At 33.9% G+C, this 27,760-nt stretch overlaps 1 protein-coding gene across 12 annotated transcripts in view; it reads left to right on the top strand.

Moving 5' to 3' along the window:
* Nucleotides 1-27,071, top strand: part of Cep170 (centrosomal protein 170kDa) — a 106,743-nt gene extending 79,672 nt beyond the window's left edge. For 6 of the 12 annotated variants that reach the window (XM_013520267.1, XM_013520302.1, XM_013520297.1 and 3 more), the window contains 7 exons: nucleotides 5,947-6,184; nucleotides 11,559-11,736; nucleotides 14,117-14,287; nucleotides 17,814-17,902; nucleotides 22,174-22,267; nucleotides 23,261-23,312; nucleotides 24,796-27,071. In XM_013520267.1, the coding sequence (XP_013375721.1) occupies nucleotides 5,947-6,184; nucleotides 11,559-11,736; nucleotides 14,117-14,287; nucleotides 17,814-17,902; nucleotides 22,174-22,267; nucleotides 23,261-23,312; nucleotides 24,796-25,085 (1,112 nt within the window). In that variant the 3' untranslated portion in view covers nucleotides 25,086-27,071. The remainder of the gene's footprint in view (nucleotides 1-5,946; nucleotides 6,185-11,558; nucleotides 11,737-14,116; nucleotides 14,288-17,813; nucleotides 17,903-22,173; nucleotides 22,268-23,260; nucleotides 23,313-24,795) is intronic. The other 6 variants (XM_005374770.2, XM_013520287.1, XM_005374769.2 and 3 more) reach the window with 4 other exon arrangements.
* Nucleotides 27,072-27,760: the final 689 nt, after the last annotated feature.

Below are 27,760 nucleotides of genomic sequence, written 5' to 3'. Positions count from 1 at the left end.
TGCAAGTTGAAGGCCAGCCTGAACTACATAGCAAGACCTGTCTCAAAAAAAGATCTGGGGATTTAGCTCAGTGACAAGGTTCCAGGTTCAATCCCCACTACCAGAAAAGAAACAAAAGTATATTAGAGTTATGTGGATTAAATAAGAATTAAGATTGTACTTCTAAAAGCGTGTGAACCTGAAGGGAAGCAGTATACCTGTATTAGTCCTTTTAGAGGTAAATGAAATAATTGGTGTTTTATTCTTTACTTACTTTAAAATGTCTCATATACTTACACATTTTAAAGTTATATTTGTTTATGGTTGGAACGGATGAAAACTAACTCTTAATTTATTTCAGTGGAAGAAGATGGATTCATGAGGCAGTATGCATATATGGGTCAAATTGGGCTATTTCACTAATTGTGAATATTATCAGAAAATACTGTTACAGCCTTTAACTGTAATAATTCAATGTAATAACTTACAAAAACTACTTACTCCCTACCAGGAATTTAACTGCTTTCAGCATATTTGTCAGCTTGTATGCTACATATTCAAGGCTGAAGTCATTGAGAATGCATGTGTGACTCTTAGAGTAACAGTGGATTTTGGGGTGTATCCTGTGAGCACAGTGTTATTACCTCATAAACAGCCCCATGTATGGGTGTGGCTGCAAAGGCCAGTGGGGGAGACCAGGTGTTTTAAGACTTAAAGATTTCTGACTGCTGTCAGTCAACAGGCATCTAAATGAACCTCAAGTCTTGAGAGTGGAGAAAAAGCTGGCCCCCAGTCTTTTGAATTGTGTTTGTTACATCTACCACAGTACATCCTACAAGACCCCAAACTAATGGTATTTTGTATATGTTGTTATTGTCACAGTTACTTTCTGTTTTCTCCTTCTCATTGCTGCTTTTCTCCACTCCATTCACCTTTCCATCTCTGCCGGGTCAGTGGGTTTGGTGACGACAGTCATAGTCTATAGTAGGAGTGGATATAGATTAAAGCTGGAGCACATACAATCATCATTCCAAAAAAGTTTTGATGCATTTTCCTTACTACTATAGTCCTTGTTTCCACACCTTAAGCTTTGACAGTGGTTTATGAATTTATTGTCAAGTACTTTACTACCATCTTTTGGTTTATGTTTACCTAGTATTGTTAGTCTGTTTTCTTATGGATCCTCTTTTAAATTCACATTTCCTTTGTGCTGCATTCAATGATGTATACCCTGAAAAAGTTTTTTCTGTCACATTGCTTGTTTTATTACCTCTTCTCCATTTAAGCAAATTAAAATATTTAGGTATTCTTCTATCCTAATTTAAGCTCTATAGCATAGAAGCTGTATGTTTCTGAGTAACGTAGAATGGTTCCTCTGCACTGGTTGACTAGGTCTTAACCACTTGAATTATCTGGTTTTGTTACTTCTTGTTTGGCATGAGGGGTTTATTTGAGGTGCAGTCCAAGGAGGATTATCAAATCTAAGAAACAGCTATGTCTATTTATATAGACAGATAAGATTTGTTTTCTATTTTGAACACACAACTTGTTAATCAGTTTCCTGTTTCTAAGAAGAACCTTGTCCTGCTTAAAGAGATTTTCTAGCAAAAATTGAGATACAAGTTTTTGCCCTTTATATTGACTAGAAATATAGTAAATAATTCTAATCATGAAATTTAAGAGCTAGAAGGGTTATTTACTGTGGAGACTGAAACCTAGAGATAAAACAACCTGCCCTGCACATACGACCATGAAGGGGCAGGATGAGACTGCAAGGCTTTTGATTCCTAGTCTGTTGCTTTGCTACCACATTTATTTGAGCTCTAGGAAATAGTATTGTAGTGTAGCTTCCAGAAGACAACTGCAGACTAGTGAATTGTTATCAGTATGTACAACATCAGTATTACAGCACAACAGTTTGGCTAGTGTTTACTGAAATCTTTGCAATTCTGATATTTCAGAGTTCATGTTCTCCATTCCATTTCATGGACTGGTGATCCAGAACTGTGCATTCAGATTCCACCAAGATGTCCGTCTTACAGCCTTATATCTTATATAGAAGAACAGTGACCATAATCTTTCAGTCCATCTGAGCATACTAAAATTAGTTGCTCAAGAAAGGGGGTATAAAAAGCAGAAAACAAAAAGCCTAAAAAAGCAACAAAAAAACCAGACATATTGGTTTGATTTTGCTAATTGAGGTATCTTTGATAACATTTCTATTTAGGATGACCATGCTGCCTTAAATAGAAAAAGAAATTAAAAGTAGTTGCTCTTGAACTATGATTTAAAAGAATGTGAAAATCATACTGGGCAGTGTTGCTATGCTCATTATAAATTTAAAGATCTTGGAATTAACTGAATTTAGCACATGTGATTATTAGAAATAATTAGATGTTAGGCTGTGTCTTAAATTTTGTAAATAAATGTATATGATACAATTTGAAGATTAGAAATACTAGGATATAATTTATTTTCTCTGATATAATTTGACTTTGGGACTTTAGTTGCTTCCCTCTCCAAATTCTTTCAGTGATTATTCAATACCAAGTTATAATTGAAACATGTATATTTATTTTCTTATATTTAAAATTTAAGGACCCTGAATTATCAAAATAAAGCAGTAGATTTTCATTTTGTTTAATGTACCACTTTAAAAAGTACAGACATTATGTTAGTATTCTTAGAATTTTTTGAGACTGTTTTCTTTTCCCTTTTAATCTTTATAATTTATAAAAGTAGAAATGTAATGTAAGGCATGCATGGCTTCATTTAATTCTTCTCCAGGTTAAGAGCCAAAACAGAGCATTGCTAGAGATATTTTCCCCAAATGATTTTATTGCTGTATGTTCATGTGAGCTCCTATACATGCAAAATATGCTAGTAGTTTAAATTCCCACTGGAATATTCTCATATAGTAAAAACATGTAGTGCTAAACCTAGTCATAATGTGTTTTAGGGTCAATAAAATTTGGTTATATTACAAGAAATCAGAACACTGATAGAGGATATGAATAATTTTTTTCTTTTTAATTCTCTATAGACATTATGGATGATAGTATGTTTTATAGTGAATATAGTAGTTCATTAATTCCACAAGAGAAAGTGTTGCACATTTTGTAACAAAAATAAATTTTACAATTAGTATTGCAACTAAGTTTCAGATAAGCTACAAGGTTAAGGCCATCTTGAGGCTTTCTCATTAAACACTTTACCAACTAATATTCCCCTAAAGACTGGCATTTTAAACACCTTTAGTACAAATTTTCAGTTTAGTGATGTCATTAAATACCTTACGGCATTTAGCAAACAAGCTTAATCATATAAAACAAAATTGATTTCTATAAATTGTTTAAGGAGAATAAATTTCAAAAGAAAGAAATAAAATTATTCTGGAAGATAGGTAGAAATCAGAAAAACTCATTCCATGAGAAGTTAAGAATGTCTTTTAAAAAGAAAATAGCTTTATGAGAAATGGAAAAAAAAGTTTCTCTGACAGTTGTAGAACACAGTATAGCAAAGAATGGGTTTTGAACTCTGGTTGTCAGTAGAAGACTGAATTTATACTTCAACACAAGCAAGGCAAGATATCTCTGGGCCTTTTTTTTATTAATTATATTTCATTTTTTTGCCTTTTCATATTCATTTTACACTATTTTGGCCCTCCATTTAGAGGAACAACCTTAAAAATGTTACCTTCCAGCTTTTAAAATATACTTTATTGATTGCCTTTTTGTAGGTTATTACTAGAAACTGTAATATTCTTCTAGTTACACATAAGATTATGTAGAAATTTTGTGAAAAGGTTTTTCTTTTGCTGTCATTCCTCAAAGTGTAGTTATTTTATAATCTAGTGATTTAGGCTATTAAGTTTAATATGGACCTGCTTACATATTGTCACTTAATATTTATCATACCTTAAAAATACTTGATAATGTCATACTCTGCTTCCCTGTACTGTACTCTGCCACTCATGAAATGTATCAGCTGTCACTGCCATTCTTGCAAAATTATTTCTAAATTATCTTAGATTCATTATACTGGCTTAGGTTTTTATATTTCTATAGTTCAATTAAAATTGTTTGTTACTGGTTTTATTTTCTGTCCAGTTTTCAGTTATAGGTATGGTGACTGTAGTTTCCCCATAAAACGGAAAACTTGAGCTAAAAGATGACCTTTTTCTTATTTATGAATTATATTAAAATATCAAAATTAACTTTTTCTAAACATTTTTGCTTTTATTTGAAACTTTTTAGAAAACTGTTTTTAAAGTGTAGAGTAAATTCAATTTGTGGGAGTTTTCATATATCTAGAAATGAGTAAAATTCCACCATGGTAAAAGCATTGTCTATGTCAGTAAATTACATTAGCGCATTAAGCCCCATGTGAAAAGAAAACTGTGATTGCTTAGAGTTCTATATATGTATTTGCACAGACTTTTACAGCATTCCATGAGCTTTTTGCATATCTTCATTCTCTTGTACTCATGAATCTAGATTGAAAACCCCAGGAGTTCAAAATAAGAGTGTGAATCAAAACAAATGGGTAGGCTCTAATACATGGCATCTCCTTTATAATAGATTTTTTGTTTCTTAAGCCAACTCTGGTGGCAGTGTGTGTCAGTTTTTTGTAAAAGCCAATTCAGCCTTAATCAGCCTCAGGCAAAAATACAGTTTTTGAAGGAAAAAAACAGGAAAGGTATAAAATTCTAGTGGGGAAGGATGAAGGAGTTCCAGACTTTGTTAATCTATGCCAGTTAAGGCAGTTTCTGTTACAGTTATCGAGTGCCCAGAAGAGGAAAGAATGAAAACGCAGACTTCCAGTATTACCATTAAAAGTCATAGCAAGTGCTAAGGTTTCATGACCATAAATAACAGAAACAACTGCTTTTTACTAGGTTTGCGAAAAAACAAACATTTTGTTCTCAGGAATTAATTCATTTATTCAAAAATATTAAACTTTTCCTAGCCAGACACTTTACTAGGTACAGATTAGTGAATTTAACAGATAAGACTCCTGCCTCCTGTGAAGTTGAGTGTTATCTGTCCTTCTATTTATGCTTCACAAATTATTTGTATGTTTTGATTCTCATATTAACAGCAGTAGTGAAGTGTTTGCATTAGTTTGTGTTCTGATTTTTCAAATGTGTCAGCAATACCATTTTTAAGTGTTTTTACTAACTTCAAATAAGAAAGTGATCGTCACTTTCTTTAATGTGATCAATCACGGTATCTTCTGTGCCTTAAATGTTAATGGTTGTGAGAATAGCTTGTAGTTTTGCTCTTTGTAAATTTTATGCCATTGTCTATTTTCACCATATGCTTTCAGTGTCAAAGCAGCAGTGTTGTATTGAGGATGCTATGTTGTGTTTTTTACCATGTAAAAAGATTTTTTCCAACCATAGCATAACAGGATGTTGAATGACAGAGGTAATGTTTTTTTTTCTGCATAAAGGCATAATTTCCACAGTAGGAATTATGCACATTTGTATGTTGGGAAAAGAGGGTTTTTACCATCTCCATGTTGAAAGTCCATGTGGCATGAGGAAATCTTTTCCCTTGTTTTTCTTTTTTTGTTGTTGGTGTTGTTGCTGTCATTTTTTTAAAAATCCATATCTTCACTCAAATGAGAAATATTTGCAGTCGAAAAATGCCCAAGTTAAATATTTATGAATAGAGCTTGCATAGTTGTTTATCATTAGTGAAAGTTTTCATCTGAATGTTTATTCACTACACTATGGAAAACACGGTCTTTCAATTGTTTTTAATTATTCATTGTTTTTATTCACCAGAGTGTAATGTTTCTTTATTTAGGAGTAGTAGACTGATAGTTTTTGTGAGGTATGTGTGTCACTTACTGAAAACTGTGCTGTGTGTGCACTCATGGTGTTTTGAAATCATGATTTTTATTTTATCTCCTTTAAATGATAACATAATAATTCTTTTTTTAATAATTAAACTAATTTAGTAAATTCAAGATGGAGGCGCTTTCCTACTGATTATGCTTCCACCTCAGAAGATGAATTTGGATCAAACCGTAATTCCCCTAAACATACTCGTCTGCGTACTTCTCCAGCCCTGAAAACCACTCGCTTGCAGAGCTGTGGGTCAGCAATGCCTACTAGTTCCTCCTCCTTCAAGCACCGGATCAAAGAGCAGGAAGACTACATCCGAGATTGGACTGCTCATCGTGAAGAGATAGCCAGGTTGGTGTTGAGAAGTATCTTTAAGAGTTGAAATTTTTCAGCATTCAACTTGCTACCAAAATTTAGCTTTTGTCTTTTTTGTACTAATAGTCTAAAAAATGAAATCCACCAGTGATGATCAACTCAGTTTTGTCAGCTCAACTACTCTCCAGAGCTTTTTACTTTTTATTTTAAAATATTTCTGTATAATACTGGTGCTACTAAATTATTGTAGAACATGTTGTAGAATTGTTTTGGTCCCCTCACTCTTTTAAAATTTCTAGTAAAGTTGATGATGATTAAATATAACTTTGGAAAGATAGTGTCAGCTCTTCAGAATCAAGAATTGTACAGGCAGGATTACTTTCCTTTTAACTTCCTACCTACTGGTGAGAGATGTGTTGGTAATATTCTCTGGGGCAAACTAGAAGAGACAGATTTTCCCTTATGCATTTGAGTTCATTAAGTACAGTTTCTTCAACCCTTTAATAAATCAAAATGTGATTATTTTTAGTGTGAAATCTGTTCACTATAACCTTTAGATATGTACAAAAACTAAAATCTATGCTGCAGATGTGACTTTTAATTAATAATTTACTGTGGTTGAGTACTGAAGAGAAATTAAACAGATGCTATAGTAGCTTTTTTTAAAAATTTATGACATTAAATTTTACTGTAGTATTGTATGTGTTGTAACATATATATTAAATCTAGTATATTTAATAATATACATAAAGATAATTTTATATTTGCTGTGGGATCCATGAATCATTACGGGTTCATAGAATGCTCACAGTGAGAGAATCTTGACATATTTTCTGTTCTTCTGGGCACACTGGCAACAGCAGATCTTGCATGTCTCATCATTTTCCCCTTTCAGTAAGTAAATATCCACCTGCACAAAGTTGAGTGAGTGGAATGTACATGTCTGTCTGCTCTTGGAGCCTCCCTTGAAGCTGTCACTCCTAAACTTGACAAACCTTTTTCTGGGCCAAAACCTCTTCCTTCTTGCAAATACAAAAGATTTAAAATACAAAGAGAAGAAAGAATAGTGGATTTACATTATATTTTCACTGGTTTGCATTTTGTTATGTGCACGGTATTACATTGTCTTTGTAATTCATTATGTGTAATAGGAGTCTAAGGCCAACCTGGTTAGCCTTTTGATGATTTTCATGTCTTTCCCTTCCATTTTGTCAGTAGTGCTATGTTAATAAAACACACCTTCAAGATTTTAATTTTTCAGCTGCATATCTCAGAGCGAGAGAATTATCTTTTTTTTAAATGGCAAATAAAAGCACAGGAAGGAAGGATGTAAATATGGAAAGAAGGTTGCTGGGCTACAGATGTGACTCAGGAAGCCCTGGGTTTAATCCACAGCACTGTAAAAACGAAAAGTTACTGCATGCCTATCATACCAGCACTTCGGGAGGCTAAAGCAGAAAGGTTAAACGAGTTTGTATCCTGCTTGGGCAACTTAGTGAGACCTTGTTTCAAAATGAAACAGGACTGAGGATGTAGCTAAGTGCAAAGGCTCTGGGTTCAATCCCCAGTACCACAAAGAAAAATGATATTTAATATTAGTGTAGTGCATTGTTAAGTTAGCTTAATGTGAGAACAATTATTTTTAAAAGACTCAATCATAAACTAAAAACGTGAGAAGTAATTGTATTCCTTTAAATGGGCTACTACTGTCATTTAAAGTGCAGAAAGCATTATTTACTGAAGAGATACCACCTTACTGGTGGGCAAATAATTTAAACCTAAAAATTATACTGGAAGATTATGTAATTCGCAGTTGAATCACAAGGCACTTGAAGATATTTCAATGCCATTGTATCATTCAGTTATATTTTCTAGGAGTTAGCAGTGTTTTAAGAGTTAATAACCTGTTCATTATAGATGTTTTATCCCAGAGAGTTAAAAGTAGTGCCAAGGTAATATTGCAGCTTCATGCTGGCCAAGAGTGTTACTTCCAAAGATGATGTCCTGATCATGTACACACCTCTGCAGACTGTTTTCAGTCAAATATACATAAGTTTCTTATATATCTTTTATATCCATATAGACCCCATCAACTTAACAAAGAGCTTTTAAGCACTCCCATAAGCATAATATAGTGTTTAGTTTGAGGGGACTGTGAAAATGATATTAGGTATGTATGGATACCACTCTTAAGCGAAAATAACCTTTAATTGATTTAAATAAGAAGGGAACGACTGAGGTAGCTTACATAAGAAAAATCATAGACTTTATGACTTAGAGTTTATCATTCATCTTTTCTCTTTTTTTAACAAATTAATACATAGTTTTATTTCTACAGAAATTTTGAAATTGGATGAGTGATTATGACACTTAAGAGGATTCAAAAAGTAGCATTAGTGTTACAGATCTTAACAATTTATATTTTGTTCCTTTGGAACTATAGTTCTGTTCAAAATTTGTAAAGAAAACGCAATTATGAAATATGTGTTATGTTTTAAAATTTCCATGCTTAAATTTTTACTGAGACTATAAAGGAAGCATATCGATTGTAAACCCCAAATGTGTTTGTGTTATTTTAGATTTTCTTTAGATTTGAAAGGGATGAAGAATGAAAATAGAAGCAGAGGTTGTAAGCCTAAAGAATTTAAAGACAGGGCACAACCACAATAGTTATAAAGAAACACATGGCTATAAGATATTCTAGTAAGTATAATCTAGAAACATTACAAAAAATTAATGTGAGAGCTTCGATTCAGCAGCCATATGAATAAGTTGCACACACTAAATTGATCTATTTGAAAGATGTCAGTAATTTTTTTCCTGATAATTTTAATCACCTTTTAGAATTCCTTTCAATAGTTTTAGTAGAATCTGAGATTTTTAAGCAATATGGTGTAAATTAATTTCATTATATATTATTGAGTCAGATTTAAAATAGGAATTTTCATGTGTCAAGAAAGCAGGCATTTATGTGCTAGCAGATAGAAAGAATACTTTTGGAGTGTGCTTTATTGCGTTAACAATGGATATTATATATGTATTAAGAACTGATGAAGGCAGGTGTGGTGGCATCTCTCTGTAATCCTAGCTACTCACGAACCTAAGGCAGGAGATCAAAAATTGAAGGTTAGCCGTGCAACTTAGCAAGACCCTGTGTCAAAATCAAAAGGAATGGGGATGTAGCTCAGCCATAGAGCACTTACTAGCCAGGATGAGGTCCTGAGTTCATCCCCCACAAGTGGGGGGAAGTTGCTCATTTTGAAACAATTTTACTGCATAATGTGTGGAAATGGTTGTTGATTATATTTTTTCTAATGTGTTCATACTGCTTTCCACAAATATGAGAATGGTCTTTGTCTAAATCTCTGCAGACTAAAAAATCTTCTTAAAAAAATTAAGAATTTTGGATGTATTAATGCTTATCTTTGGTTAAATCTTACTAAATTTGGTTATTCTGTTTCTCATCCTAGTTCATTGATTTCATGAAAGAATTGACCTACATGTTGAGTATGCCTCATCCTAAGTTGGGCCTAGAAATGCGTCTCATTTTGGAAATTTTAGTATTTTGAAATATTTGCAAATACACAATGAGACAGCTTAGGGATGAGACCCAAGTCTAAATACAAAATTCATTTATGATTTATATATGCTTATGCCCCTAAAAATTGAAATTCAAATTTAATTTAATCTGAATGGAATTTTCAATTTGTGGTGTCACACTGGTGCTCAGAAATTTCGGATTTTGGAGCCTTTCAGATTAGGGATGCTCACATCTAAGGGAACACTTTAAACTCATTTTCAAAATAACCAGGTCAAATGATAACACTTTTGAAAAATAATTATATGTAGAATAGTAATGTGAAATGTAACGTGACACAATGAGAAGATCTAGTCAGGCATCTTACTCTTTGTAACTTTAGCCTAAAAATGGTCACATGGCTTCTCGTAAGCATTTCTCTTATCTGTAAAATAAGATGACTAATACAAATGCAAAGCTTTTTTATAAGGTACTTAACTATTATAATGGTGCTCACTATTCTAAGCTCCATGAGTAGAAGGATGCTTTATTTTAAAACCACTTTATTTTAAAACCATTGTAGCCTTTGAGAGACGTAGCATAGTGCCTAGCAAATAATGATAGGACAGTTAATAGTTGTTTTTCCTACTTTTTTTTGCAGTGGTAAATAAAAGAAAAACAACTTATTTTTAATAAAGTCATCATAAATTGCTTGTGTTGATCCATAAACTTCCAACAGAGCTTCTCCTTTTAAATCTAGTTAAGCTTTTACACAATTACTACTGTACCTTTCTTGAAATTTTACTAATGCTTTGCCTAAGGTTTAAAGAGTGACTTTGTTCTTACTTTGGATTTTAATGTTGCAGAAGCTTTCACTGTTGCTTTTAAGGCTATTCTGTCATTCCATACCCTTTCCTATGGAAGTAGCCACATTGTTTAATGTTCAGTGGGTGCTTAATGTGGGAGAATTGTGTATCTCATTAAACAGCAGTTTTTGTTGAATAACACAGGAGCAGTAGTAGTAGATGTTGTTTCTGTTTCAAAAATGCTAAAAGAAAAATGTCTGTTTTCTCCTTTGATTATCACTAGTAGTAGCAGTTACTTAGTTCATCAGTCTGTGGCTGAAAACATAAACAACTATGGAAATATATGCTCATCCTGGGATCTGGTCCTGCCTTAGATACTCCTAAGCTAAGGTCATGAATGTGTCCTCAATAACATCAGAAAAGTCCTTCCTCACAAGAATTTTGTGGTCCTCAAATGACATATGTATAGTAGAAAGTGCTGTGTTAGAATTTTTAACTCCTTGATACCATACACTCTTTGGCCATCTTGTAAATATATAAACAAACACTTAAAATTACCAAGAATTCCAACTGTACTGAAATACAGTTAGCAAAATATTTTAAAGTAATAGAGTAGCATATGGTTCTTTAAGATTTTGATAAAAGGATATTGTGGTTTCAATGACTAGTCCTTGTGAAGAAATGATGATAAATTTGAGATACCAATGTATTTATAATTGAAAGAAATGCAAATTGGACATCAAGGAAAATGTTGCTGTCTCTTAACAGATTTTAGAGACATTTTGAATTCTGTGACCTCCAAATGGAATAATGCCTTAATTTAAAGCCATATTTCTACTTCAGGGTGTTATATATTTTTAAAGATGACATATTATAGATTATTTAGAATAAGTTTCATTAATACTAATTTTTAGATTTAAAATCTAAAACTTTGAGTATTAAAATAGTTAAGAGCATCTCCAAAGAACTTAAGTTTGAGGTATAAATCTTTAATTTAGATATACAATTGATATAATTCATTCTGTTATAAATTATTGTTTTCAGAGTTGTTATTTAATGGAATTAAACTTCTTTTCTAAAATACCAGGATCAGCCAAGATCTTGCTCTCATTGCTCGGGAGATCAACGATGTAGCAGGAGAGATAGATTCAGTGACTTCATCAGGCACTGCCCCTAGTACCACAGTAAGCACTGCCGCCACCACCCCTGGCTCTGCCATAGACACTAGAGAAGAGGTAGGAGATCTTCATGGAGAAATGCATAAGGTTCTTTCTTTTCTTTATTTCTTTTGCTTTTAGCTTTTTGCTTAGTTTATTTTACTTACGTCCACCCTCCCTATTTGCATGAAGCTCTGCATTTTCCAACTTTGCTTTAACAATTTCTTTTATGTTTTTGTAACAAAACTAGTAAAGTCTAACATTTGGTCTATTAACATGAAGGTGTGAAATCATTTAGAATAAGCACTTTGCCTGCTAATTTCTGGTCCAGAGCTTTACTTGAAAAATGGGTATAAATTTGAAAGCAAACCAAAATTTGACAAATGATTTTTGTATAGTTTATATATGAAAATGCTTATTAAAAAGGTATTTTCATTGCTAACCAGTCAGCATCTCTAATAGCAAAGAAAGAAGAATTCTACAGTTTTCACTACCTTAAATAATTTTGTTTTGAAAGTATACACACAAGGATATTTTGAAAACTTAAAAGTATATGTGTATGCACATATGTACACATACAGAATACTGTGGAACATGTTAGCCTATGTAAACTATTGCTCCAAACTAGGGCCTCCTGCAGTTCAACTTTAGGGGGCACCATTAACACAACATTGTTCCAGAATATGTCTAACCTGGAAAATAAATGTCCAGTTATCTTTTGTCCCTCAGTATCCATGGGATTGTGGTGCTAGTACTTTCTTCTCCCATGTACAGATATCAGGATCTGAGGAAGCTCATGCCTGTCTAAGTCAATGGTACCTAATTTGTATAATTCTCCTGTATACTTGAAATCATCTCCAGATTACTTACTATCCCTAATACAGTGTGAATGCTATGTAAGTAGAGCACTGAGTTGTTTGGAGAATGATAAGGAAAGAAAGCTTGTACATGTTCAGCACAGATTTATTTTTTAAAAAGAATTCCTCAATTGATTGACTGTCCCACATATGGAAGATTGGCTGTACTTTTTGGCCATTTTGGTTATTTTGATCTGGGGCAGAATGGCAAGCAAAGGATCAGTATATAAAAGGATGAATGTGTAGTTTGGGGTTGGCAAACTGTTGCCTTACTGCCTGTTTTTATTTGACCTAAAAACTAGATACGGCTTTTGTGCTTTTAAGTGATTGAAAATAGAAGAAGACAAATAATAATTCGTAATATGAAAATTACGTGTATTCACATGTCGGTGCCCATAAATCAAGTTTTATCACAACATTGCCACACTCATTGGTCTGTCTATGGCTGTTTCTATGCTGTGCTGGCAGAACTGAGTAATTGAAATGGAGACTGTATGGTTGCAAAGCCTAAAGTATTTTTTATCTGTCACTAAAGAAAATTTTGCCAGCCCCTTAATACCGATGTCTTTCCTAAATAATAACCCAAAATAGCAGACTTGATTTCGGTACACTGTCCTATTGTTTTTCTTCAGTTGCTTTCTGTCACATTTTTTCTTTTGTTTTTTAAAGGGTCACTTATTGTTTGTTTTCTTTCATATATGGACTAATTTAATAAATGATTCTTCATCAATCTGTGTAGAGTTTTGTTACCATATTGATCAATTTTACCTGTATATAAAATCATCCTTATTGGTAAAAGCAAAAGGATCTTCTTGGTGGCAAGACATACACATTTCTCTGGTACATTTAAAATGATGACATTATTTTCTCAGCTTTCTAACTAAATTTTATCTAACATGATTGTACATTCACTCAGACCCAATAAAATAACTTAAACATTTCATTAAATAGATGTTCATTTTTCCTTTTTGGTTTACTTCAGAATATTATGGTACTGTATTCCCTCTTCAGGAAACCCGTTACTTACTATTGTATGTCTATAATTTGTACTGTAGATGGCAGTATATCATTTTTACTAGAATGTGTAATTTCTGTAGCTTTGTTCAAAGTTTGACTAAAACCAAAATATTTATTACATATGGATTTAAATGTTTTTCTTTCATAAACTTAATTGCAATTTGCAATTAATGTATCTTGTGAAGAAATTTGGCACCTGGATTATGAGAGAAAAAAAGGAAAAATGAGATAGATTATTGAAAGAAACATTATTTTATACTGGTAAGGCAATGTGAGTAAAATGAACTCACTGTCTATCTGCATGGCTTTGTTTTTTTCTTTTCCTCGTTAGCATCTATTTTTCGTTTAGAAAAAATCTTATCCATGGAAGAATTAAGTTTAACATTAGGTACTTTGGATTCCAAAAATAAGGTCTGTGTAGATGAACATCTGTTTTATCATGGAAGTAACTTTTGAAATGCTTATAAAGAGTAATTGCTTTATAGATGCCCTGTTTCTTTCTGTTATGACTTGAGAGTGGAATAACTTCTGTCTAATCATAAAAATTATAATGCCAACATCTCTACTTGTCCAAATGCTTTTGTTCTTATAAGGGTTTGCTTTTGTCCTATTAGTTGGTTGACCGTGTTTTTGATGAGAGTCTCAACTTCCGAAAGATCCCTCCATTAGTTCATTCTAAAACACCAGAAGGAAACAATGGTCGATCTGGTGATCCAAGACCTCCAGGAGCAGAGCCTCCTGATCACTTAACAATTACAAGACGGAGGACCTGGAGCAGGGATGAAGTAAGTAAACAGTAAACTTGAGCATATGGCAGAAGAGGTATGCCCCATAGATGGGAAAGGAGGAACTGTTCAGTGAATAGGGCTGAGGAAAAAGTTGATGTCCTTATAGAGAGAACGAAATTTCATTCCAGTGTCACGTCACATACAAATAGTAAACTCCAACTGAGTTGCTGTAATTGCTGACACTTACAGCAAAAATGTAAGTAAATACCTGTCAACATTGTAGTACTAGTAGGTGCTTTTTAAAAGGACACCAAAAGAGTTTACTTTAAAAGGTAAATTTTAGAATATTAAAATTACAGACTTCATGTACCAAAATAATTTCAACAAATATGAAAAGATGTGTTATTTTCTTTTGCAGTTCATACAGCCTACATTAGTATATTGACTATAAGAACTGTCCTAGTCACTTCCCTCAGTTGCTGGGACAAAATACCTGATACCCATGACTTAAGGGAGCAGAGGTTTATTTTGGCCCATGTTTCAATCCATGGTCAGCTGGCTCCACAGTAGGATGGAATGGTGGAGGAAAAGCTGTTCATAGCATGGTGAGCAGAAAGCAGAGAGAGTCAAGGGAAGAACTGGGACATGAAATACAACCTGGGTCACACCTACAGTGACCTGCCTCTTCTAACCAGGACCCATGTACTAACAGTAAGTCAGCTGTAATGCCCCCATAATCCAGTCACCTTCCAAAGGTCCTGCCGGTGATCCTGTGAGGCTTTACCGGGGCGTCTCAGTATAAGCCATAAGAATCTGTGACAAAGGCAAAAAACCAGGTAAATAGAAAAATTTGCAAAAAGTAGAAAAACAACATTTCACCAAAGAAAATATTGAAAGCCCTCAAAATACGGGAAAAAAAAAAGTTCAGTTTCATGAGTATTTCAGCTACTTGGGAAACTGAAACGGGGGATGAACTGAACCCAGGAGTATGAGACCAAGCTGAGCAACGTCGCGAAAGCCCATCTCAAAGTAAAAGAAATATCTAAGTAAAAATGAATGTGTGAGTAAGAAATCAAGGAAAGAAAGTTTATTGAAAGAAAGATTAATGGAAAAATAAATGAAAGGAGTTGAGGGGAAATTCAAATATATTTTCACCAGAGAATTATTTAAAGTAGCACCAGGGAAAGGACTAATTGAGCAATATAAAGAGATGCTGCAGGTTTAGAGGTAGGTATAGGGGGAGAGTGTAGAAGGAAAAAGTTTTAATAAGAGAGTTGATCATAGGTGGATATTTTTGAGTCGTTGGGTTTAAGAAAGAGGATGTGAAAATTAGTATATAAGAATATGTGTGTTTTTAATAGTACTGAGAAGAAAAAGATCTACCTAAGGGAGAAACACATAATGAGCTCCAAAGCTACAGTTCAGTAGACTGAACAGTTTTACAACACACTTTCTCTGTCCTGGCCTGGTAGTTGATTTGTTGCTAGTATCAGGAAAAGGGCCCGTTCTCTAATCTCACTCATATTCATCTACCCTGAGGTCTAAGAAGACAAATTTCTTTAAGTGTAATAAAACTGTGTTGAGTAAATGTATATTTTTTGAAGATAGTAGAAATGTCTCGATTGCTAGTTACCTCAAGGTTGCTATTAGAAATTTATTTAATGCATTGTGCCACTCAGTGTGCTTCGTGGGGTAGAAAAGAGAGGTAACCTGTTGTGTGTTACCATCACTCCTTGAACTGTCTCATTCCTTCCTAATTTTTGTGTCTTCCCCTCCCTACCTCCCTTTTGGCTTGTTTCCACAAGGTCCATAATCCAGTTAGTGTTCCTCTTTATCCTTTCCTTACCTTTATGTTCATTTTTACATCCTAAGTAATCTTTTATCCTCCACTGAATTCAAATCCTATCACTCCCAAGTTGCAGTTTTTCTATGAACACTTCTTTATTTGTGTCACCCACTTTAACTTTTCTTTAGAATGGCACTGCATCACAAAAGTTAGCGTTTCTGTATATACTGTCTTGTAAGATATTTAATAGTATTTCCTGTGTTTGCTCCCCACCACTTTACTGTTCTTTAAAACATCTTCATGTACAAGGCCATATCTTATGTCCTAGGTTTTCTTACAGAGCCTGGACATAGTTCTGACAGTGTAGACGGGCTGAGTTTGAAAGCCACGTCTAATAGCAGCACAATTTGTAATTGCTAAGTTGTGGAAGCAGCCCAAATGTCCATCCACTGAGGAATGGATTAAAAAATTGTGGTATTTTTATATAATGAAATATTACTCAGCTACAAAGAAAGATAAACTCGAGGCTTTTACAGGTAAATGGTCACAACTAGAGACCATACTTATAAGTGAAATAAACCAGACCTCCATGTATAAGCAGCATATTGTCTCACTAGTGTAAGAACCTGAAAGAGTGAATAAAAATTAGGAGGTAGAATAGACTTTGTGAAACAAAAGGAAACTGCTCAAAAGTAAAGAGCAACTGGGATGAGGGAAAAGAGAAAAGAAAGAAGGGGAAATTATGTATGTATGTGCATATACAGGATAGCTAACATAGTTGTACTACTGACTTGTATTACTTTACTGAAAGAAACAGTTAATAATTACTTATTTGATCAATCTTACATGTCTCTATTTGTTTTCCTGAGAAACCACTTTGAAGATAGCAATATGTGATACAACAACCATTGTTAATTTCTTACCACTTTGTCTGTAATTCAGTATTGCTTGTATTGTTCTGCTATTTTGTAAATGGGTGTCTGTTTGTTAATATATTTTTTCTTTAATTTTTAAAATAAATTTTGAAAAAAATGAAAGCCATATCTAGACTCAAATTTGCTCCTTTTCCTAGTATACTGTACTAGCTTCTGCTTTCCTGACTTAAACAATGGTTGACAGACTGCAGCCTACAGGCCAAACTCAGCCTGCCACCTGCTTTGTAAATAACGTAGCCATGCTTACTTGCTTCTGTGCTATCTGTGATTGCTTTCATTGTGCAGCAGGAGAGTTGAGTTGTGGCAGAGACCACGTGGCCCTTGAAACCTTAAGTCTTCACTGTCTGTGCTTTACAGAATTTGTAGACCCCTGTTTCTCCTAGTAATTCTCCACCAGGGCAGCTTCAGCACCCATCATAAAAACTTGCTATATGGTTTGAGTATATTTTTAAAACCTCTCTTTCCTCTGAAGAGCAAGCATTATACTCCTCTTGATCTTTGTATTCATATTACTTGATAAAAGAACAAGTGCTAAATTAGTACCCTAAGGATTTATATTTTCCCTTTTATGATAATTTGAGTGCAAGTATGAGAAACAGGATCATGAGGGTAACTAAAGATGAGATAAAAGATTAAAATGATGACAGTATAATATGGAAATGACAAGTTATTTAACAGAATTCTTTCATTAATAGTATTTTTTCTTTCTCAATTTAGATACATATTACTGTTACAGTCTTACTTTTTTTAAAATTAAAATGAGCATGAGTAATGCCTCTAAATAATGGTGAGTTGTGACCTTAGTAGTTATACAGTACAGTGGTGGTATTTTAACATCTGCTGTTCTCTGTGGTTGTTTCAGGTCATGGGAGATAATCTGCTGCTGTCATCTGTCTTTCAGTTCTCTAGAAAGATACGACAATCTATAGACAAAACAGCTGGAAAAATCAGGTACTTTCTGTTACCCTGACCTTGCTTTCAGCTACCTGCTACCACCATGAAGTCACTGGAACTGAAGCTTACCACTGCCACTAACAGGTTTCTTTCTTTTTAGATATAAGTAATGTAGCTAACCATAAGCTGAACAAATGTCTTCAGTAGCAGCCCTTCTCTAATTGAGAATCAACAGCTATAATCAGTTAATTTTATTAATAACCAGAAATATTTTCCTTTTCTACAGAATAATTGTAAATATTTAAAATTATATTCTAAAACTGGGGCATTATGGAAGGGTTAGTACCTGAAAGAATACAAAAGTAAATAAAATAAACTCTGAGTAAAATAATCTTAGGTAGGAGTTGGTCTGAGGGTATGGCTCAGTAGAGCACTGGCCTAGCATGTGCAAGGACCTCGGTTCAGTCTGCAGTACTGGGTGGGAGGAGGCTTATCTAGGAATAAAATTTACAAATTTATTCATGATTGAATGATTTTTTTTGTTGGCCGGCACAATTTTTGATGCCTTCACAGTTGAGTATAGAAGGCAGACAGATAATTATAGTTCTGTGTGATAAATACAGACAGAGAATTACATAATAAGATACTGTAGAAGTCTATAGCAGGGGACCCTGGGAAAGTTCAGAGAAAGATTCTTAGAGAAAAAGTCCTGAAGGATAGGAGGGAGGAGTTGAAAAGTCAGTGAATGAAAGATGAGAGATGACTCTGGAGAAATTAGTATGGATCAGTTTATGCAGAATTTGTTAAGGAGTTTAGACTTCATTGTAAGACACATGGGAAACTAATTAAATTAGATTAAATTAGTGCTTTTGGTACACTAGTATCTGTAAAAGTATCATGAGTCTCATTACATGGTCATGACATGGTCTGCTTTGTACTACTCTCCAGTTGTCTGCCAACCACATGGCATCTTTCTCAGAGTCTGCACTGATCCCATCCCTAGTCTCTCTCAAAAAAATTTTTGAGGCTTTGATATTAAAATTGAGACCAAAGAGTTCATCATTTCAGTAACATACTTAATTTTTTTTTTCTCTTTATTTTAAAAACAAAAGGAGGAAAACATTAACAGAAAACCTTTTACAAAATAGCAAAAGAACAGTACAGGACAATACAGAGTTGCAAACAAAGTGGTAGGAAATTAACAATGCTTGTTGTATTACATATTAATATCTTCAAAGTTTTTTCTCATGAAAACAGACATGCAGTATTGATCAATCAAGGGCTCATTGACAGTTTCTTTCAGCAAAGAAATAAATGACAGTAGAACAACTATGACTAACATAATTAATGTTTCATATATTTGAACTATCTGTAGTTTGAGCATTGAATTTTCTATATGTAAGATACTGTGGGAGGTTTTGTGGAAAATACAAACATCTCAACACCATGAAATTTATAATTAAGTGGCAAGGTGGAGTACATATTAGTGAATGATTATGCAAGATAGCACATGATATAGTAGTGCTTCATTAAGAGTAAGAGACAAATGAATCACTTTCACTTTAGATAATCAGGGAAGTCGTTGTGTAAAGGAGAATATTTAAAGGTAGTTATGATTTTTGATAACCAAATAAGAGATAGAGGCTGTCTTGGTTACTTTTCTCTCATTGCTGAGACAAAATCCCTGATGCCCAAAATTAAAGAAGAAAAAGTTTATTAGCTCACAGTTTGTGGAGGTTTCAGTCCGTAATCAGCTGGCTCCATGGCAGGGGGGCATGGCAGAGGGGCAACAGTTTAAGGTGGCAGAAGACAGCAAAAAGCAAGAAAAGCAAAAGGGAGAGCAAGCCTCTTTTCTTCCCTTATATTGTAAGCAGGCTAACCCCCACAACTCCCCAGGGCGGTGAGGCACTCACACCATCTCAGTGCCGTCCTCTTGCACAGGCTCAGGATGTTTACAAAGCGAGGACTCTGGCCCCCTGCTGAGTCACCTAGTTAAACTTTTAAACTCAAATTGACACAATGAACAACAGCCTAGAGAGGTAAGGGCATGTACTGTACAGGTAAGGGCATGTACTGTACACCCCAAGATGTAGAGCTGCTGAGTTAGTTAAGCTTCTAGACCTCTCAACTTGACAGTGTATCAACCATTACAGTGGCCTAGGCCTTTTTCATGTAAAATGTCAGAATAGTCTGGGAAATGCCTGGTCTTTACGATTTGTGCCAGACCTTCTAAACTCTCGGATGCCTACTGGGGTCACTTTAAAAGTGTCCATATTTAAATTGTGTGAATACTTCTTGTGGATTCATTTTTAAAGTGTTCCTACAAAGGCTGTATTGCATCATTCTCATTATATTCTATGTTAAAGTGACTCTTTACGGTGTGTAATGGAGCCTGCATTGTAGACTGTCTGCTTGCGACCTCCGTTCACTTGTGTTGAGGGACAGTGCTAGACAATAGATTGTGAGGACTTTAGCATATAAGCCTAAGACGTTTTTGTTTGTTGCCTTAAGGCTAACATTTTCATTAAAAATGATTTTTAGCTTAATACTTAAATTTTTGGATGGAGTGAGCTTTGGAATTTAATGTGTCTTCATGCTGAAGTTTAGCCTACTATTTTGAATCTATAATGTAATCTAAAGATCATTTTGAAAATTGATTTTTTTTTTCCTTAAAGATCCTTTGAACAAAAATAGAATTGTGATCATTGTAGCCTGGTCTAAAATAATTTCTTGATGTGGGATTTTTGCTTTCTTAGCAATTAAATATAATGTTGTATTAGAGTTCATTTTCTTAAGCCAAAATTATAGGTTTGATTGCTTAAATCTGTTGTGATGTTTCCAAGTTGTCGTCTAGAATAAGTTTTTTATCCCTTCACAGGGCCTTTTGTTTTTAGTGAGTCAGGAGCCTTAGGTAACCATTCTAATACATTTTCCCCAAAAGTGAAATGTTTATGATTTAACAGTTTTAAAAGCACAAGCACTATATTCACTAACGATCCCCTGAGAATCCAGTGAATTTTAGTACTACGAGACTAAGCACAGACTTCCTCAGTTGTACAGGTCCGTTTTGTTTCTAGGTTGGCCTGTGAAACAACCACTGTTCTCTTACTTCCCTCCAGTCCTAGCGCTGCAAGGACTGAGAGAGGAATATAACGCTTGTGTCTTACTGTCGTGCTCGTTAGGATAACAGCTCTGAAAAGGCTAATAAGGATGAGTGGTGGTCTTCTGAGTATAGAAAATTTTAATTGTTGAGAAGAATGATATTACAACAGATTCTAGACTCATTATTGCCTTCTTAAAGAAGACTTAAGGGTAGTTGCAGATGTTCCAGACTTCCTTTGATACTGATCAAAAGCTGCATATTGACTTTTGAAGAAATAACAATAGGAATATTAATTTAATTGCAACTTAAATATTGATCAACTTCTAGTAGTGATAACTTTTGTTAATGTTGGGTAATATTGATGTTTAAGACTGACTCACTGAAGAAATGTAAAAAGAGATCATAAAGGTGGCTAATATTTAAATCTTTCTAAAATATTGAATAATGTCTCAGATTCTAAAGTATTGGAAAGATGAGTTCACTTTGAAATACAAGTTAAAGTTTGTAGTATTTCCTACGTTAAGATATTTGAGTTTAATTGCTAAAATAGGATTATCTTTATTGTGAATTGTGTTTATTAAAAATATATGTAAGTATGTATAATATATGTATAATATCTTAAGTCCTAAAAGCTCATATACATGTACATTAACACAAATAAAGGTTTTTCTAGAGTAGCACAGGAACTACTCCAATTAGCAGTTTTGAAAATAACGTTCACAGTTTACTCTATCAATAAGTTCATCCATTCCTATATACAGATTTTAACAGATACAGTTGTTTATACTTAATTTAGCCTTTTCTTAATTTCATTTTACTTACACTTATGCTAGATATATTCTATTGCAATGAAGTTTTCTTTGTAAGTAACAGTTATATCGTTAATTGCAAATAATACATTTTGAGGATATTATCTACATTTGTTTTACATTTGATTTTCAATGATGAGATAAATATTAATTTATCATGCATTAATTATTTATAGCTATTATATTAGTCATTAATATTAATGGGTGTAAGTATTAAGTTATTAATGTTTCAATAACTAGTTACCTTTTAAAAATAAATCTCACATACATGAAATAATTGGTACTGTTGGCTCAGGATTTCTCAGTTCATGCAGTGGTTGAGAAAAGTCATTTTGATTTTGGTATTATTCTTAGCATAAGTGGGATTGGTTTTTGAAATATGAAAACTGAAATGCATATATTTCTTTGACTTACAGAATATTATTTAAAGACAAAGATCGGAACTGGGACGAAATAGAAAGCAAGTTAAGAACTGAAAGTGAGGTCCCTATTGTGAAAACCTCAAGCATGGTATGGTAACTCTTCTTGACAATTCAAATACTTCAGTAGCAGAATTTTATTTTAAGGGAACAGTAACATTGTTTTAAAACATTTCTTGGTTTATATTGCAAAAAGAAATCTGAACACACAAATTTGAGAAGTGTTATTCTTGCAACTGACTGTCCACAGGAGTTTAAAGTGTTGATCATTTCAAAGTTGCAGAGGATATGAAGAAAGAACCTTCTGTGTTTCTGTTACACATCTTATTCTTGTATTTTTGAGAGTTTTTTTCTTTTTTTTCAGGTTTTTTGTGTGTTTGGTTTTGGTTTTTCAAGCCAGGGTCTTGCTATATAATTCAGGCTGGCCTTGAACTTACTGTGTACTCCAGGTTGGCCTTAAACTCATGCTGATCCTCCTGCCTCAGCTCTAAATTGTTAGCAGTACAGGCATGAGCCACCATGCCCTCTCTGCTGTTGTTCTTGTAATTGATACATCTTGTTCTTGTAATAATTATACATTATAAATTAGCGATTTTGAAATAAAAGCCAGGATTAAGTATTAAAATGACATGAGTTATTTTCATTTGCATGACATAGTACTTGTATCCTTTTTTCTTTTTTAACAGTTTATATATTTTTATTCCTCAGAGTACAATTCTAACATTAAGCCTGCATTTTATACATTGTTTCAAAGAAAGCCTTAGGCATTTTGTGTTAAAGTTTTTTCAGGTTTGATCAATACAATTTTTTCAAGATACTTGCTACCTAGTATAAATTACCTTATACTTTTCATCCCTTGCTGACATTATGTTGTAGAAAAAGTTACTCAGTTTTCTTACTAAAAATTCTAAATTTGAGTCTTGTGTACTGGATACCATAATTTTTCATTGTTCGTCACATTTTATTTAAAACGTTTAAAATTATAGATAATGTGTTTAAATAAAATGATAGTAAGATTCATTGCTTGTCATTTGAAAAGGTTTTAGTTTCACTAAGCTAATTTTTGTTACTGCTTTCCCTGCAGGAGATTTCTTCTATTTTACAGGAGCTAAAAAGAGTTGAAAAACAGTTACAAGGTAAATTTACTAGTAAAGGTATAAGAGCCAGCAGTTAAGAAGTGCATTCTAAGAGCTATTTCTTTAAGTATTCTTACTGTTGTGACAGTATTTGATTAAATATAATAATGTATATAAAATGGCATTCTACCTGTCCAAATTACTCATCAAAGTTGTTCTGAAACCTGATATAAACAAATTAAAGATTTAATAAAATTAAGTCTTAAGCATATTTTGGTGGTGAGATCTGCCCATAGACTAGATGTTATTACAATATTGTAATAAATATATAAACTAATATGCCAAAAGATGTCCTCACAGCTGAAAAGCTTGTTCATTATTAGTATTATTTGTTTTCACAAAAGTTTTATTGCTAGTATAACTTCAGGTGAATTTATAGTCTAATAAATAATACTTGTTCAGATGTCCTTCAAGGTGTGAGTACATGTTGATTAGGGATTAAAAGAGGGAGGAGAGAAAAAAAAGGAGGAGACTCTGTTTGCCTCGTAAACTTTGACAGAGATATTGCTTTGGTTCATGTCAGAACTAGGTCATGCATTAATGCCTGTGTATGCTGACCCAGAAGTCCCTAGTGGTATGACAAGCAGATTCAGTTTCTGTTGATTGAATAGTAGAGGTATTACATGTTGGCTCTAAGACATTCTTACTAACCTTTATTTGGGCCCATCACACCTAAGGGCTATGGTAGCTTGCTGACATAGGGATTGTTATCTGGTAGGAGGGAGCCATATTTTTGAAAGGGCTTCTCAATGCTTCTTATATCTCTGATGCTTTGTTCTCCTGGCTCCTTGCTGTGCCTGATGGCAAGTTGAAAATCACTGCCTGAGAACTTCTCTTGTCCACTCAAGGTCTTTTGGATCAACAGCTGGTTTCAGTCTTTCCCCAGCCCTTCCTATGGAGGCAGCCAGTTCTCTTTGGCCACGTGGGGCTGCCCTGGGATATTTGTGTCTAGGCTGTGACAGCACGTTACAGCTCAGCATGCACAGCTGGTGCTGTAGCACTTGGCTAGTAAGAACAACAAACAGCATTAAAAGATGCTGTTCTGGCCTTAAGCCTTGAGGTGGCTCTGAACCCCATTTCAGCAACTAACCCTGACTTTCCAGCTGATAAGTAGGGCTAGGAGTGTTTATTTAAAATCATAACCAATATTTTCAACGTCCTCTTATCAGAAGGAAAGCAGTTTTCAGAAAGATCTTGCCTGAATGCAACATTTCTTCATAACCCTTATTATCGCCCATGAAATGCTCATAAGTGATCCGTGGAGGACATAGAAAAAGCATTCAGTGTATATATAATCCGCAATGTAGATTAGCCACAGAATTACTAAGATTGGATTTTAAATACAGTATTGGAAGGATTGGCTACATTTAAGATTTTATGCACACTGAGTGGTCAAATATCCAAATCATAACAGTGTTCGTATCCAGATTTAACTGCATCTAGAGTTATATCTTTTTTTCCTCTACCACTTTTTTCCCTTCAGCTATCAATGCTATGATTGACCCAGATGGAACTTTGGAAGCTCTGAATAACATGGGATTTCCCAGTGCTATCTTGCCATCTCCACCGAAACAGAAGTCCAGTCCTGTGAATAACCACAGCAGCCCGGGTCAGACACCAACACTTTGCCAGCCAGAAGCTAGGGTTCTTCATCCTGCCGCTGTCGCAGTCTCAGCTGAGTTTGAAAATGCCGAATCTGAGGCTGATTTCAGTATACATTTCAATAGGTTCAACCCTGATGGGGAAGAGGAAGATGTTACAGTACATGAATGACTTTCTCTTGATTGTTGAAAAGGAGTTGCCTGTGGAATGACTAGGAATATTGGAAGCACCCATAGTGTTGACACATAAAACAAGGCAGCTTGATCAACTGCAATCTTGTTATCCCTGTCTTTTTAATTTTATTTATTTATTTTGTTACCTATAATGTAGTGTCTTATCAATCTTTTCAAACCACTTAGATAACCACTTGATGCATATGTAAGGAAAAGCAGATTGTGGCACTTCTGCCTTGTGTGGTTTTATGATTTTCAAACTGAATTATATCATTGCATCCTTTCCCTTCATAGATCTTTGTTTTTTTCTTTTTTAAGCCATGCTGTGACCTACAAGCAAACTAAATACCCAACATTTCTGAGCCCCCATGTCTCCTGTGCCAAGCTGCTCCCTGAAATGGACTTCTTCTTCACCTGTACAGATTTGTTAACATTCTCTTTGCTTCTTAGTAATAGGATTTTTTGTAGTACTCATTACCGTTGGGCACGATGACGTATTGTTCTCTACAGTAAAGCAGACCTTTCACAGCAGTCATCTGTGTCCTAAAATTTTCCAACATAGATACGATTTATATAACTTTGTTGCTATGTAACTTGTCTTGGGGTTTACGGAGATTATTATGTTTGCACTAAGATTTACTGGGAGTGGTAGGTGGACATATCTATATATCAATAAGGACTGTCTTTTTTTGTACATAGGAGATAATACTGTATTTGTTTTAACCCCGCAGTGTTTTACTCCACTTTCAAAAAGATCAATTTGGCACCTCTTTTCAATTTTTTTTTAATGGGAATAAGATTTTATCTCTCATTTTAGATTCAGTGATAACCAGAAAGATTGAACTAGACAGTTTAGGTGGAGTATATTTTTAAAACTAAGAGCACATATATTGGTCTGTGCTACCAAGTTTATAAGTGATGGAACAAATTCCCCTTGAAATGATCATGAGATTAAAATTCCTTAAAATTTCTTCATTAGGAAACTTGGAGAACCAGTAGTCATAAGAATAGTTGATAGATTCACTCCCAAACAATGAAATGTTTCTGTATGTTTCCCTGTAGGACCCAATAGTAAATCCTGTCTCAGTCTTAACATACTTATAGGGACCCTGCAACACAAAAATGACAAAGGCTTCGGGTTTATGCTACTAAACAGGAAGCCTATGAAAAATACCTTCTGTATACTTGGTTTTTCTTTTTCTTTCCAGTAAGTTTATATCTGGATAAGTTTAAAATGAAAGTAATTAATCTTTGTGTTTCCAGAACACTATAATTTGGGTGAATTTTAATTCAGTTATTAGTAGACTTAGATTTCCCCTGATCTTATCAGTCTGTAAAGGTTAAACTGCAACTTTTATCAAATGGCCTTTAATATTTCAGCAGTAACCTATGCTGCATTTGTTTTAAAAAACAAAGTAACTGTACATTTGAAAACGGTACAGGATTTTTAAAATTCTGTACTGTTGAGTCAGTTAATAAAGATGCAGGATCTTTTTGAAGAGTTGTAAAAACAAGTCTGTTGTATAATGGATCTCCTATTTTTCTTTAAATTAAAAAAAAGTAAATGAACTGTTTTCTTTGTAAAACTAAATTCCTCATTCTGTCTAATAAAGGAAGACAAAAAAATTTTTAAAGAACATGAGAGATACAAATGCTTTGAAGGGATAAATAAAATAGGGTCAACGATTAAGAAAATGTTGAACAAAATAATCACCATTGTTCCCTCTTTTATTTAATGTTTGGGTACTGATTACATCCATATGGAAGGAGAAGGTAAGGAGTTCAGGAAAGTATTAGAATCTATTTACATTATTGTTTGTTTACACAGTTCTGTTCAATTATAAACATTTGGCCTTTTACTATGTTATTTTTATTTTGTATGGATACATTATTCTCCTTATTTATTTTTGTTACATTTATTACTTATGTTATTTTGGTATGCATTTACAAGTCCATTTTTAAATAAAGTGTTTCTGGAACTTTACACAATGATTATATATTTTATTTCTTCTACTATGACTTACTAATACTCATCAATTTACCAGATAACAACTTACAAACCATTTTCCAAGGGTTCTAGCTATAATTAATGTGTGAGTGTATTATTTTCACTAAGGAACAATATTAGCAAATCATTGTAAATATAATTAGCTTAATACTGTGAGGTAGTGTTTACAAACAAAATTTTTATTTTTAGGCAGCCGTGGGTCACTAGAAAGCTTTATGGCCATGATATATTTGGGGGGCGGGAAGTAGAAATTTAAAATATCTTGGACATCTTAAGTTTGACAACTGTCAGTTGGCCTCATTTTTCTTCATCATGTCATTCAAGCTCAAGAATCTTGAACGTCTCACTATTACTAAACATTCCAAGTTTCACAGCTTGACCTTTGAGACTTTCCATAGTCAAGCCCTTATCTTAGGTATGTGTGCCCCATTCACAAGATCCTTGATTATCTTGAGCTTTGACTCTCTACATATGCTTGTGTTTCCTCCCTTTTCCTACTTATCTACTGCCCTTCACTTCGTCAGGGTTCCTGCAGCCTCTTCATAAAGCTTTCCTCTGTGACTGTACCACAGCAGTGGCTGCCATGACATGTAAACGTTCCTTCCCCTCTAATCCCTGAAATCATCATTTCATGGGCAGACTCTGCACTTTAAAACTTTTGTGTC

This window comes from Chinchilla lanigera, unplaced genomic scaffold (assembly GCF_000276665.1).
Source record: "Chinchilla lanigera isolate Chin_1 unplaced genomic scaffold, ChiLan1.0 scaffold00005, whole genome shotgun sequence".
Taxonomy (NCBI): domain Eukaryota; kingdom Metazoa; phylum Chordata; class Mammalia; order Rodentia; family Chinchillidae; genus Chinchilla; species Chinchilla lanigera.
Note: the sequence above shows the minus strand (reverse complement) of the source record. Positions and strands in the feature narration are given on the sequence as shown.